The sequence below is a fragment of the Pristis pectinata genome, chromosome 8, assembly GCF_009764475.1.
Source record: "Pristis pectinata isolate sPriPec2 chromosome 8, sPriPec2.1.pri, whole genome shotgun sequence".
Taxonomy (NCBI): Eukaryota; Metazoa; Chordata; class Chondrichthyes; order Rhinopristiformes; family Pristidae; genus Pristis; species Pristis pectinata.
The window spans coordinates 102,291,049-102,306,549 of record NC_067412.1 but is presented as its reverse complement, the minus strand read 5'-3'; the positions used below and the strand labels follow the sequence as shown (position 1 = coordinate 102,306,549).

General features: G+C 43.4%; 1 protein-coding gene across 2 annotated transcripts in view; it reads left to right on the top strand.

Annotated features, from left to right (window-relative positions):
• The window catches only part of ints6l (integrator complex subunit 6 like), a 115,836-nt gene extending 104,757 nt beyond the window's left edge, over positions 1-11,079 (top strand). For both annotated transcript variants that reach the window (XM_052020931.1, XM_052020930.1), the window contains 2 exons: positions 43-136; positions 10,012-11,079. In XM_052020931.1, coding sequence (XP_051876891.1) covers positions 43-136; positions 10,012-10,111 — 194 coding nt within the window. In that variant the 3' untranslated portion in view covers positions 10,112-11,079. The remainder of the gene's footprint in view (positions 1-42; positions 137-10,011) is intronic.
• Positions 11,080-15,501: the final 4,422 nt, after the last annotated feature.

Here is a 15,501-nt window from a genome sequence, read left to right as displayed (position 1 = left end):
CTTGTCTATTTTGCAAATTCATTGACTGTTCTTTAATTTCAGATTATGACAGACTCTTCAGGTTATTGGAGGACATACAAGGTCCTTCAGAAATTCAGAGGAACTTTATTCAGAATACCATCAAAGAAGCTGCCAGGTATGTGTGTGTTTGCCTTGAGGCCCTCATTAACTTAAATCCATAGCTCCCTGGTCTTCGATCTCTTGAAGAGCCTTAAGGTGGATGTCCCCAGGGCCTGATGAGATCTATTTCAGGTTGTTGAGAGAGGCAAGAGGAGATTGCTGGGATCGTGGCAGAGACCTCCATATCCTCTTTAGCCACAGGTAAGGTCCCAGAGGACTGGAGAATAACCAATGTTGTTCCTCTGTTTAAGAAGGGAAATGGGGATAATCCAGCAAATTATTCTGGTGATCCTTGCAACAGGGAAATTATTGAAGAAGATTCTTAGGGATAGGATCTACTCGCTTCTAAAAAAGCATAGACTTAAGAAGGATAGTCAGCATGGCTTTGTGAGGAGGAGTTCATGTCGTACAAACTTGATTAAGTTTGTTGAGGAGGTGATGAAGATGATTCATGAGGGCAGGGCAGTGGATGTTACATACATGAACTTTAGGAAAGCTTTTGACGTGGTCCTTCAGCGTAGGCTGATCCAGAAGATTAAGGCACATGGTATTGATGGAAACTTGGTAGATTGGATTCAAAAGCTTTTTGACGTGGTCCTTCAGCGTAAGCTGATCCAGAAGATTAAGGCACATGGTATTGATGGAAACTTGGTAGATTGGATTCAAAATTGGCTTGGCCATTGAAGACGAGGGTAGTGGTGGAGAAGTATTATTCTGACTGAAGGTCTGTGACCATTGGGGTTCTGCAAGGATCGGTGCTGGGAACTCTGTTGTTTGTGATACTTATAAATGATTTCAATGAAAATGTAGATTGGCAGAGTTGTGGATAGTGAGAAAGGTTGTCAGCATTTAGAAGTGTGGGCAGATAAATGACAGATGGAGTTTAGTACAGACAAGTGTAACGTGTTGCACTTTGGGAGGTCAAATTAGAGGAAAATATACAGTAAATGGCAGGATTCTTAGCATTAATGCACAGAGGGATGTTGGGGTGCAAGTCCATAACTCCCAGAAAGAAGCAACACAAGTAGACAGGGTAGTAAAAAAGGCATACGGTATACTTGCCTTCATCAGTCATGGAGTTGAGTATAAAGTTGGGAAGTCATGTTGCAGTTCCTGGAGTATTTTGTGCATTTCTGGTTGCCGCACTACACGAAGGAGGTAGGAGGCTCTGGAGAGGCTGCAGAAGAGGTTTACCAGAATGCTGCCTGGATTAGAAAATATTAGCTGTATGGAGAAGTTGGACAAACTTGGGTTGTTCTTTTCTGGAGGCTGAGAAGTATACAAAATTTTAAGAGGCATAGATAAGGTAGATGGTCAGGTTTTTTTCCAGGATGGAAATGTCAAATACCAGAGGTCATAACTTTAAGCTGAGAGGGGAGAAATTCAAAGGAGATCTGAATGGTAAGTTTTTCCATACAGAGGGTGATGGTTATCTGGAAAAGGCAGATACAATCACAATGTTTAAAATGTATTTGGACAGGTACTTGGATAAGAAAGATGTAGAGGGATACGGGACTAACACAGGCAAATAAGATTAGTGTAAATAGGACATCATGGTTCAGCATGGACGAGGGTGGGCTGTAAGGGCCCATTTCTGTGCTGATGGTTCTGTGATCATGGATGTTCCCATACCTCATTCAATTTCATGCCCAGTCTCCATGATCCTTGTTCAACTCAGGATCAATACACAAATCTATTGATAGTCTTGAACATACTGAATGGCTGCATCCATAGTTCTCTTGTGTGGAAACTTTCAAATACTTATAATGCTCTGAGTAAAGACATTTCTACAACTTAGCCCTAAGTTGCTGACCTCTTATCCTGAGACTATATCTCCTGGTTCTGAACATTCCCGCTGAGTAAGCAACTCTTTGTCTTCTAGCCATTCTGAATCTTATACTTCAGTGAGGTCGACTTTCAAAAATTATTCTGCTGTCTTCCAGACTCTTTAATGTGCCTGGTTAGACTGGGTGGTGGTAAGTAGAAGCTGAGTATGGTAACTACTTTTCTTAATGTGACTTCGACTTGGGTGTACAGGCACAAATTTCCATTTTACAAGTGTAGTATATACTGTGAAAAAGACAGACTGGTAAAAGCGCAGGAATATTAGAGATGGGAGCAGGAGTATCCAACTGGCCTTTGAGCCTGCTTCTCAGTTTTTATTCTCTCCAGATTCCCCTCAACTGCTCCTTATTCTATCGCTCACCTACATACTTGTGTTAATTTTTAGCAGCCAATTAATCCACTAGCCCACACATCTTTGAATGTGGAAGCACCCAGAGAAAACCTACATGGTCACAGGGTGAATATGCAAACTCTACATGCAGACAACATTGGAAGTCAGGATCAAACTTGGGTTGCTCAAGCTGTAAGGCAGCAGCTTCACTAGCTGTGCCTTTGTGCCACCCTGAAAGTAAATAACAAAGATAAATGCTGTCATGTGGGTTTAGTAGAAATCACACCTTGGTTTGATTTATCATCAGAAGTTAACTGTGATCTAAACCCAAGAGAAAAATAGAGTGTAATTCCAAGTCAAATAAACTCAGGTGACTGGAGCTGTGAGGCAGCAGCTGTACTAGCTGGGCTATGGATTTTCTACCTTAGTGCAATTTTTTAGTACTATCCCAATGACCCTTGATTCCCTTTATGTCCAGAAATCTAACAATCTGTGTTCCGAATGTACACAACTAAATCTCCACAGCCCTCGGTAGAGAATTCTCCCAAAGGTTCACCACCCTCTGAGTGAGAAAATATTTCCTCATTTGGCAAGTGTATCCTTCCTTGGGTAAGGAGACCAAAACTAGTGCCATGTACAATAAGGCTTCCTTACTCTTCCATTCAAACCTACAGAATAAAGGCTGATATACCATTTGTCCTTTTAATTGCTTACTCTACATGTTGGGGATGTGCGGGCAAGGACACCTTGGCCACCTCTTTCAGAACCTGTTAGAGTTATACCACACTAAAACGAGCTCTTTGGTATACCAAATCCATGATGAGCATCAAGCACCCATTTATACTAATCCTATTTAATCCTCACCACATTCCTATCAACTTCCTCCAAATTCTACCACTCACCTACATACAAGGGGCAATTTAAAATGACAAATTAACCTACCAACCCGTACGCCTTTGGGTTGTGGGAGGAAACGACAGCACCCAGAAGAAACTCGCATGTCACACAGAGTATGTGCAGACTCTATATGCAGACAGCACTGAAGGTCAGGATTGAATGTGGGTCGCTTGAGGTGAGAAGTAGCAGCTCTACTAGCTCCACCTCTGGATTATAAATCATTGTCCTTGTAGTTTATTTGCTTTCAAGCTTTACAATTTCTCTGGTATTCCTTTTTTTGACTAATAGTTTCTTTGGTTTCTCATTCTTGCTGGACCCTTGATAGTCTAATATATCAGGCAGATTTTGTATGTCGTCATCTTGTTAATTCTGTGCCATTTCTGGTTTCCCCGTTGTAAATTCTCCTGCGTGATATAAAGGCAGTAGGTAGTGATGTGGAATGGTTTTGGGTGAAGTAGTGAATAGCAGGGGAAAGAAGACACAAGCAGGAGGAGTCTGTAGACCCCCAAAATATGACCTCTCAGTAGGTTAGAGCATAAATGGGGAAATATCAAGGGCATGGTTAAAGGGAACAGCAATGGAAAATATGTAGAGTATTTTTTTCTCTGCATCAGTCTTCACTGTGGAAGATGTGCTAATATCCCTGAGATATCATATGGGCTAATTTCAAATAACATGGTAGAACTTACAAAAATCACAATTACAAGATGTAAGGTATTGGGGAGACTCTGGGCTAAAGGTGGACAAATTGCCAGGACCCAGTGGACAACATGCTTGGGTTTTAAAGGAAGTGGCTGCAGAGATAGTAGAGCCATTGGTTGAAGGGTACCAGTATGACTTCCTTGTTCAAAAAAGGAGAAAGGCAGTGAACTACAAGCCAGTTAGTTTAACAGCTATTGCTGACAAGATGCTAGAGTCAATAATCAAAGAGGAACTAGCTAATCATTTAGGAAAGCTGAACATAAACCTGGACAAATTTGCTCAAATTCTTTGAGGATGTAACAGAGACTTGATAGAGGGAAACCTGTAGATGTATTTAGATTTCCAAAAGGCATTTGACAAGTTGCCACATAAGAGGCTGGTTCACAAATTAAAAGCCCATGGTATAAGGGGAGATGTGTTACAATGGATTGAAAACTGGCTGTCACATAGAAAATAGACAGTTGGAATAAATGGGTCCTTTTATAAGATTTTTTTATTAGTCACATGTACGTCAAAACGCAGTGAAATGCATCTTTTGCGTACTGTTCTGGAGGCAACTCTTTCAGGAGGTAACGAGTGGAGTACTGCAGGGATCAGTTCTTGCCCACAGTTGTTCACTATTTACATTAATGATCTGGGGGAGGGAACTGTATGTAAGGTTTCAAAATATGATAATGATACAAAAATAGGTGAAAGGGCATGTTATGATAAGTATACTGTGATTCTGCAAAGGGATATAGATAGATTGAATGAATGGGGAAGTATGAGGTCATGTACTTCAGTAAGATTAGTCAAAAAGTAGATTATTGTCTGAATAGAGACTTCAAGTGAATGAAGTACAGAGGAGTCAAGGTGTTCTAGTGGGTGAAGAAGAAAATGCTAGCAGGCAGGTCCAACAAGTAAGCAAACGACGTTTTGGTTTTCACTGCAGAGAGGTTGGCATTTAAAAATGAGGTTTTCTTGCAATCGTACAGGATGTTGGAATACATAGAGCAGTAGAGCACAGGAACAGGCCCTCTGACCCACAATGTCTGTGCCGAACATGGTGCCAAATTTTCACCATGGACGTCGAGTCCCAGTTCACTTCCATCCCACATCAGGAAGGCCTTGAGGCTCTCTGCTTCTTTCTTGAAATCAGACCCAACCAGTTCCCCTCCACCACCACCCTCCTCCATCTGGCAGAACTGGTACTCACCCTCAACAACTTCTCTTTAGCTCCTTCCACTTTCCCCAAACTAAAGGTGTAGCCATGGGCACTCGCATGGGCCCCAGCTATGCCTGTCTTTACGGTGCCTACATGGAACAGTCCATGTTCCAAGCATACAACTGTAACACTCCCCAACTCTTTCTCTGCTACATTAACGACTGTACTGGGGCTTCTTCCTGCACGCGTACTGAGCTCATCAATTTCATCAACTTTGCCTCCAACTTCCAATTTACTTGGTCCATTTCCGAACACCTCTCTTCCTTTCTTGATCTGTCTCCATCTCAGGAGACAGATTAACCACTGACATCTTTTACAAACCCACTGATTCCCACAGTTACCTTGACTACACCTCTTCCCACCGTCACTTGCAAGGATGCCATCCCCTTCTCTCAGTTCCTCTGTTTCTGCCGCATCTGTTCCCATGAGATTCAAGATTTTTCAGTAAATGGGGTTTCCCTTCCACCACCATCAATGCAGCCCTCACTCGCATCTCCTCCATTTCCCGCATGTGTGCCCTCACTCCATTTCTCACCTGTCCCCCCAACATAACAGGGACAGGTTTCCCCTTGTCCTTGCCTACCACCCTACGAGCCTCTGCATCCAATACCTCATTGTCTACAACTTCTGCCACCTCCAAGGGGATCCCACCACCAGGCACATCTTCCCTTCCACCCGCTTTCCAGAGGGATCACTCTCTCCGTGACTGCCCTGTCCACTCGTCCCTTCCCACTGATGACCCTCCCTGCACTTATCCCTGCAACCGCACTAGGTGCTACACCTGCCCCTACACCACCTCCCTCACCACCATTCAGGGCCCTAGATTGTCCTTCCAGGTGAGGCAGCCCTTCACCTGTGAATCTGAGGGTGTCATTTATTGCATCCAGTGCTCCCGGTGCAGCAGCCTCTACATCAGTGAGACCCGATGCAGATTGGGTGACCACTTCGTCAAGCACCTTCGCTCCGTCCGCCACAACCGCCAAGATCTTCTGGTGGCCACCCACTTCAATTCTACATCCCACTTCCATACTGACATATCTGTCCATGGCCTCCTCTACTGCCATATTGAGGCCAGACACAGGTTGGAGGAGCAACACCTCATATTCTGCCTTGGGAGAGTCTCCAACCTGACGACCTTAACATCGATTTTCCTAGCTTCCAGTAACCTCTCCCCTTCCTCCCCCCCCCTTTTATTCCCCCTTCTTCCCCCCCCCTTGTCTTCCCTCATTCCCGTGGCCCCCTCACTGCTTCTCTTTCCCCTCCTCCACCCTCATGACCTGCCTACTATTCCCCACCTCCTTCCCTTTATTTCATGGTCCACGGCCCTCTCCTGGATTCCTTCTTCAGCTCTTTGCCTCTTCTAACTATCACCTCTCAGCTTCTTGCATCACTCCCTTTCATCCTCCCTCCTCCCACCCACCTACCTTCCTTGTCTCACCTGGACTCGCCTGTAACCTGCCAACTTGTGCTCCTCTCCCTACCTTTTTATTTTGACTTCTGCTCTCTTTCCTTCCAGTCCTGACGAAGAGTCTCGACCCAAAACGTTGACTGTTTGTTTCCCTCCGTAGATGCTGCCTGACCTGCTGAGTTGCTACAACACTTTGTGTGTGTGTTGTTCCAAATTCCAGCATCTGTAGATTCTCTTGTGTCTCCAAATTAAATTAAAGCTCTATGTCTGCACATGATCACTGCATGTTCATTTGTCTAAATGCCTCTTAAATGACAGTTGTATCTGCTTCCACCATTACCCCTGGCAGCCAGTTCCAGGTGCCTGCCGTTCTCTGTGGGGAAAATAAAAATTGCTCCACTCATCTCCTTTAAACTTTCCCCCTCTCACCATATATGCATGTCACTTAATATTTGACATTTCTACCCTGGGGAAAAGATTCTGACTGCCACCCTATCTGTGCCGCTCATAATTTTTTAAGACTAAAGCAGGCTTGGAAACTGTATAAAGTGGTAGATCAGCAGTGGCAGACATTTAAGGAAAGGTTTTGTGATTGTGAACTAAGATGTATACACTTGAAAAATAAAGAATGGATGCTCCATTTGTAAATAAGGAGGGTATGGCTCATATCAAGTTGAAAGAAAAGGCTTATAATGTAGTGAAGATTAGTGGTGAGCCTCCAGATTGGGAATTTTCAAAACCAGAATATGACAAAAAGAAAGAATAAGCCAGAAAGAAATGTAAAAGCAGTAAGACTTTCCACAAGTTTATGGAAAAAGTAGCCAAAGTAAATGTTGGTTCTTAAGAGGGGATTAGGAAACTAATCATTGGAAATTACAGAAATTTTGAACAAATATTTTGTCTGACTTCATGGCTGGAGACACTACAGGCATCCCCGAAATAGCAGAAAATCTTGTGTTAAAAAAGAGGGAGGAGCTTAAAACTATCAGTAGAGAGAAAAGTGCTGGATGCAGTAATGGGATCAAAGACTGGGTGACCTGCATGCTGTGGAATTGGCTGCAGTAAATGGTGACTGCGTTGGTTGTGAACTTCCAAAGTTCCCTGGATTCTGGAGAGATCAGAACAGTTTGGAAAACCACAGATGTAATGCTTATATTCAAGGAAGGATGGAGACAAAGCAGGAAGCTATGGGTCATCTGTCATTTGGAAAATGCTAGAATCCATTTTTGGGGAAGTAGTAAAAATCAATGCAATTAAGTTGACATTTTGTGAAAGAAAAATTGCTTTTGACAACTTTGAGAGTTCTTTGAGGATGTATTAAGAAGAGTGGATAACGGAACTGTGACCATGCCAATCTGACTAATCACATCTGCCTGTAGAAGGTCTGTTTCTCTCCATTCCCTGCCTGTTCATGTGCCTGTCCGAATGCCTCTGAAACATTACCATCATCTTCCACCACCTTCCCTAGTAGCCCATTCCAGGCACCTACTACTTTTCTGTATTTAAAAAAAAAACTTGCTCCTTTAAATTGTTTCCTTCTCACAAGTCTATGCCCTCTAGATATAAGATAAAAGATATTTATTTATTTATTAGTCACGTACATCAAAACACACAGTGAAATGCGTCTTTTTGCATTGCTAAGAATGTGCTGGGTGCAGCCCACAAGTGTCGTCACGCTTCCGGCGCCAACATAGCATGGCCACAACTTCCTAACCCGTACGTCTTTGGAATGTGGGAGGAAACCGGAGCACCCTTGAGGAAACACACGCAGACACGGGGAGAACGTACAAGCTCCTTTACAGGCAGCAGCGGGAATTGAACACAGGTTGCTGGCACTGTAATAGCGTTACACTAACCACTATACTACTGTGCCACCTCTAGTATTTGACATTTCCACCCAAGGAAAAATAATCTATCTACCCCATCTATGCCTGTCATAATTTTATATACTTCGATCAGGTCTCCCCTAGCCTCCAATGCTCCAGAGAAAACAATCCAAGTTTATCAAACCTCTTATAGCCAATACAATCTAATTCAGGTAACATTCTGGTGAACCTCTCCTGCACCCTCTCTAAAACCTTCACATCCTTCCTGTGATTCCATGACCAGAACTACACACAGTACTCCAAATGTGGCCTAACCAAAGTTTTATACAGCTGCAACATGACTTGCCAACTGTTATGCTCGACATCCCCGACCAATGAAGGCAAGTAGGCTCTAACCACTCTATCTACTTATGTTGCCACTTTCAACAAGCAATAGACTGGCACCCCAAGATCCCTCTGTACATCAGTGCTCCTAAGTGTCCTGCCATTTACTTTCCTCTTACAAAGTGCAGCACCTCACACTTGTCTGGATTAACTCTATCTATATTTGCCCACATTTCCAACTGTCTATAAACTGCTGAATCCTCACTATCCACAACTCTGCCAACTTTTGTGTCGTCTGCAAATTTACTAATCACCCCACCTACATTTTTGTCCAAATCATTTTTAATAGACATATCTATATCACACACTCATGTTCAGCGCAGACATTGTGGGCCGAAGGGCCTGTTCTTGTGTTGTACTCACAGGTCAGGCAGCATATGGAGGGAAATAAACAGTCAATGTTTTGGGTCGAGACTTTTCATCAGGACTGGAAAGCAAGAGAGCAGAAAAAGGGTCTCAACCTGAAACGTTGACTGTTCATTTCGTTCCACAGATGCTGCCTGACCTGCTGAGTTACTCCAGCATTTTGTGTGTATTGCTTCAGATTCAGCATCTGCAGGTCCCAGCACTGATCCCAACAGGTCCCAGCACTGATCCTTGCAGAACACCACTGGTCACAGACTCCAGTCAGAATAACACTCCTCGACCACTATCCTCTGTCTGCTGTGACCAAGTAGATGCGATGTCTTTGAATTTTAAAGGTGTTGAGTAAGGCACCACATGAATGGTTACTGTACAGGGTAAAAGCTCATGGCATTGGCCTTAATATACCAACATGGTGCTGATGCCAGCAATCAGCCTTGATCTTACTCAATTCCAGAGCAGGCCCAAGGGCCTATTGCTCCTTCTGATGATGCGATAAATCTGTAATTTTGGCCCTTTGGATATCACAATTTTAACCATATCTTCAGCTGGCAGACCCAAAGCTCTGGAATTTCCTCTCTTCATTGTTTTCTAACTCTTTCTTTAAGATGCTCATTGAACAAGTGTTTATCAGTTGTAATATCTTTTTAATGACAAAATAGAATATGTTGGGAATACACAGTGGCTCAGGCAACATCTGCAGAGAGAAATATCTGAGTTAACGTTTCAGGTTGATGACCTTTCATCAAAACTTGTTTTTATATTTTAAATTTTCAGGATTTGCAGTATGTTTCTTTGGGGTAACTAATCTTACATAATTTGGTCTGAGATTTTGTTTGATAATACTTTTTGAATGACCATAGACATTTGGGTGTGTTGAATATAATATGTCTTTATCTTTCTAATTCTTGCTGTACATTTTATTCGCCAGGTTTAAAAGACGAGTATTAATCCAGCAGCTAGAAAGAGTACTGGAAGGTGTTACTTCAAGGTCTCTGACAGGACAGATCAACCATGTCAACAACAGATAATCCAACTGCAGGATTAAGGGCCAGCAATTTGCTTCCCTGTCATGAACTGGCACGTTGAATGGCGCATGAACTGCTCATAACTTGTTTGATTTAAGCATCCTGTCACTGCACTGTGGAATGGCACAATTGTTGCAGAACATGTGGAGCAGAGTCCCTAAAGGCTGGTCGAAGAGCTTTGCCAATACTGTGACAGCCATTGCTTTTGGAGATGGATATGGTGAGCATCAAAGAGAGGAGGAGGAGGAAGAATTGATGAAATGATCCTCTTTTAGCTACCTTTATTCACTTGGTTATTGAAGCTTTCTGCGTTCAGATATGGTGCCTCCTTTGGCACATGATCCAAGCACTGGTATATAGGGAAGAAAATGTGAATTTTTATTTTTAAAGAAAATAAAAAGCTAAATATGTAGATGAAACCATCTACCTCAGACTCACTTTACAGTTTTGTAGGTAGATAACATGTGGCCAATTCCTTCCCAGCTGTGTTTCACTCCATGAGGAGCACTGACTGCTGTGAGGAATTTGCACAAAATGGACACCAGGGGATTGACCTTTTTATTGTTCATATAAGAGGAATTATTTTTGGATGACATTGTTACAAATTTAAAACACCAAATTGTCATATTTTAAAGTGTGAAATAACTTTTGTAACTGTTATCTATTGAAAATAAATGCAGTTTATCATGGTATTTTGTATTTACATGTGAATACACATATCGAATACATTTTCAGGTGGCACTTTATACATTTGTAGGACATCACTTTTGATCTATTTGATAACAAAGATGTATTTCAATTATTGTGGAATTATCTTTATATTTAATCCTTTCAGAATGATAAAACAACTTTCATCTTTGAATATTGCAGTTTTGAATGCTGGAAGTTTAGAATGTCTGGACTGCGTAATTCTATGATTTATAGATACTATCTTTTAAAACGTAGCACATTTTACTGAATGCATGAATGTGTAATAGTCACACCTCTGCTAGACGTGTAATCTGATCTTTCTGTGGTTTATAATTTCAAAAAAAAACTTATTTGGTTAAAACTTTTTAGACCAAAATATATTTTAATTGTATTTTAAAGAGATATAATTTGAATGAACAAACCATTATACATAACCTGGTGGTCAGGTTTCTGTTTGTCTATTTGTATTTACATGGATGGAATACAAAAGGAGGGAGCTCTTGCTATAAGTGTCTAGGGCATTGTTTAGACAAGAGCTGGTATACAGCATAAAATATTGGTCTCTTTATTTAGGGTGGGGAACATTTGCTTTGGAAGCAATTCAGAGAAGGTTCACTAGATTGTGTGCAACTCTGGTTGCCTCATTACAGGAAGGATGTGGAGGCTTTCGAGAGGGTGCAGAAGAGGTTTACTGGGATGCTGCCTGGATTATAAGGAGAGACTGGACAAACTCGGGTTGTTTTCTCTGGAGCATCAGAGCTTGAAGGGAAACCTCATACAAGTTCATAAAATTTGATAGACATAGATAGGATAGACAGCTGATATTGTTTTTCCAGGATAGAAATGTCAAATACAAGAAGACGTCCATTTAAGGCAAGAAGTGGGCAAGTTTTTTTACACAGCAGTGGGTGCCTGCAGTGGGCTGCCAGGGGTAGTGATCAAAGCAGAATCAAGAGTGGCACTTAAAAAGCTGTTGGACACATGAAAATGGAGAGATATGGATAATGTGCAGGCAGAAGAGATTTAGTTTAATTTGGTATTGTATTCGGCATAGACATTGTGGGCTGAAGGGCCTGTCCTGTACTGTTCTATATTGATATATGGGATAAAGTGGAGGTCTTAATAGAAACAGTTGAGCAGGTTGGGCATGTACTTAGTGCTGTTTAGAAGAATGAGAGTTACACGATTCTGAGGGAGATTGACAGGGTGGATCCTCTGAGGATCTTTTCCCTCATTGGGGCGGGAGTTGAACTAAAACTAGAGGGCATGGTTTCTGGATAAAACTTCACCAATTTGAGATGGACGTGAGGAGGAATTTCTTCTGTCCAAGGGCTGAATTTTTTGATATCTATAACTCAGGGAGCTGTGGAGATTAAATCATTGAATATGTTCAAGGCTGAGATTCAACTGTAGGGTGATTGACGGGTATAGGGATTGGGCAACAAAGTTAAACTGAAACCAACATCCAGATCTGCTGTGATTTTATTGATTGGTGGAGCAGGTTCAAATGCTGCGTCACTTCATCCTATATCATTTCTTCTTGTTCTCATTTTTGGATTTTGTACTTCCACAATCAAAATCATTTAGAACATCCACAGAAGCTGGGAAACTCCATGCTCAAATTTTGGTCAAGGTATTTACTTTCTCATGAATGGACATGGTTAGGTGAAGGGTGTGATCCAGGTTTGTCATTCCAAAATGATTATAAATGTTTAACTTTGGACTTAATCTCAGAGTAAGAAAAGGAAACTGATTAATGAGTTACCATGCAGAACAAAAATAGTTTTTAATCATTCACAGGGTTTTTTTAAAACAAGCTTTTAGAAACATAGAAAACCTACAGCACAATTCAGGCCCTTCGGCCCACAAAGCTGTGCCAAACATGTCCCTACCTTAGATATTACTAGGCTTACCCATAGCCCTCTATTTTACTCAGCTCCATGTACCTATTCAACAGTCTCTTAAAAGACCCTATCGTATCCACCTCCACCACCGTTGCTGGCAGCCCATTCCACACACTCACCACTCTCCGAGTAAAAAAACTTACCCCGACATCTCCTCTATACCTACTCTCCAGCACCTTAAACCTATGTCCTCTTGTGGCCACCAATTCAGCCCTAGGAGAAAGCCTCCACCCAATCAATGCCTCTCATCATATATACCTCTATCAGGTTCCCCCTCATCCTCTGCCACTTCAAGGAGAAAAGGCCGAGTTCCCTCAACCTGCTTTCATAAGGCATGCTCTGCATTCCAGGCAGCATCCTTGTAAATCTCCTCTGCACCCTTTCTATGGCTTCCACATCCTTCCTGTAGTGAGGCGACCAGAACTGAGCACAGTACTCCAAGTGGGGTCTGACCAGGGACCTATATAGTTGCAACAATACCTCTCGGCTCCTAAATTCAATTCCCCGATTGATGAAGGACAATACACCATATGCCTTCTTAACCACAGAGTCAACCTGTGCAGCCGCTTTGAGCGTCCATGGACTCGGACCCCAAGATCCTCCACACTGCCAAGAGTCCTACCATTAATACTATATTCTGCCATCATATTTGACCTACCAAAATGAACTACTTCACACTTACCTGGGTTGAACTGCATCTGCCACTTTTCAGCCCAACCTTGCATCCTATCTATGTCCCACTGTAACCTCTGACAGCCCTCTACTATCCACAACACCTCCAACCTTTGTGTCATCCTCAAACTTACTAACCCATCCCTCCACTTCCTCATCCAGGTCATTTATAAAAATCACAAAGAGTAAGGGTCCCAGAACAGATCCCTGAGGTACACCACTGGTCACCGACCTCCATGCAGAATACGACCCTTCAACAACCACTCTTTGCCTTCTGTGGGCCAGCCAGTTCTGGATCCACACTGCAATGTCCCCTTGGATCCCATGCCTCCTTACTTTCTCAATAAGCCTTGCATGGGGTACCTTACCAAATGCCTTGCTGAAATCCATATACACTACATCTACTGCTCTCCCTTCATCGATGTGTTTAGTCACATCCTCAAAAAATTCAATCAGGCTCATAAGGCAGGACCTGTCCTTGACAAAGCCCTGCTGACTATTCCTGATCATATTATACCTCTCCAAATGTTCATAAATTCTGCCTCTCAGGATCTTTATATTGTCCTTTTTTAAATGGCTTGAAGAGGCATTTTGGGCAGTGGTTAACACTGCTGCTTCACAGCTCAAGCATGGATTGAGGTTCAGTCCTGACCTAGGGGTGCTGTTGCGTGGAGTTTGCATATTTGCCCCATGACTACTCCCAAATCCACCAGGTGTTCTGGTTTTCTCCCACATCCCACAGATATGCTGATGTGTTAATTGTCTACCATTAATTACCCCTTAGTACGTCGCAAAAGAATCAAAGGCGAGTTGAATGGAGTTGCAGGACTACAGAGAAATAAAGAGGAATGGGACTAATGAGATTATTTTCCTGGGAGTCAGCATGGGCGCAGTGGGCTGAATTGGTTCCTTTTATGTCATAAAAATAGCAGAGCGTTAACCACATTGTTGGGTTTGAGTCATATGGAGAGCAGGTAAAGGCATGTAAAGCTAGGTAAAGGCAGCCAGTTTTCTCTGGTGAAGTACATTCATGAATGTGATGTTTCCTGGTCAGTATTACTCAAGGTATTCATTATATTTCGGTTGTATTTATTACTTGTATTTGCTGCTGTTGGATTTGAGTTGTTATCTCCGGATCTGTAGCCCAGCCTCAGGACATTAGTAATAACCACTGCACTGCCATGCCCGTGTGACAAGGTGTCCAGTCTCGTCCCTGAGTCGGGGGTCTGAGTGTGCAGTGTCCTGTGGCGAGGGTCAGGGTGCTCAGTGCTGCAGCAATCTGCTGCTGTTTTATTTTGTTGGGTTTAAGGGCTTAATCTCAAGTACAGTTTTCCTCAACTGGCCAGGGGCTGGTGCTAGTGTCCTCGGCTGGTCTTCACTGCTCATGCTGCTCGCTTGCTCTGCGCTGTGTCCTGTGGTTATAAAGTTTGTCCTACGGACAAAGACGGGTTGTTTGGTGGAGAAAATCCAACTGTGATATAGAAGCTTTGCCCGCTACCAGAAAACCGCCCCACCTGCTGCCAGCAGCTCGTCAGCTGGAAGCGCGGTGCACATGATCTTCACTGCTTAAAAAATCCTGGCACCGTTTTCCAAATGTTCTCTAACCTCTTTAATAACGGACTCTAGCATATTCTCGGGTACTGATGTCCCCAGGATGCAGACGGTCGGCCCTGGGGATCGAACCGCCGACACCCTACCTCCCTGGGGGGCTCGGCGCTGCCCCCTCCTGGTCGCCGAGGCTTCTTGCGCCTGGGCTGCGCCACGGGTTGGGGACTGCAGCTCCGAGGCCGAGGGGACAGCGGCGGGTGAGGACAACCGCTGACGTTTTACTTTGCCATCGGCTGCTGATGTCCCGCGGTGTCCGGCACTGGGACGGAGAGAGGTCCGGGACCGCTGGGCAGTCCGGGGGGTGGCTTTCGCCCGGACCTGATCCCAGAATTGTCATGGGCTCGGGTAGCCCAGGGTGCTGCTTCGCGCTGCTCCCTCTTGGAATTTGCAGGAACAGGTAGGCAATGAAAAGGCAGATGGGAGCAGTTAGGGTTGGCAACACGTTGCTGTGCTGTGGTGCCTGACAAGGCTGCATCCTCGGCCCCCTACTCTGCTCCCTGTGCACTGGTGCCTGTGTGG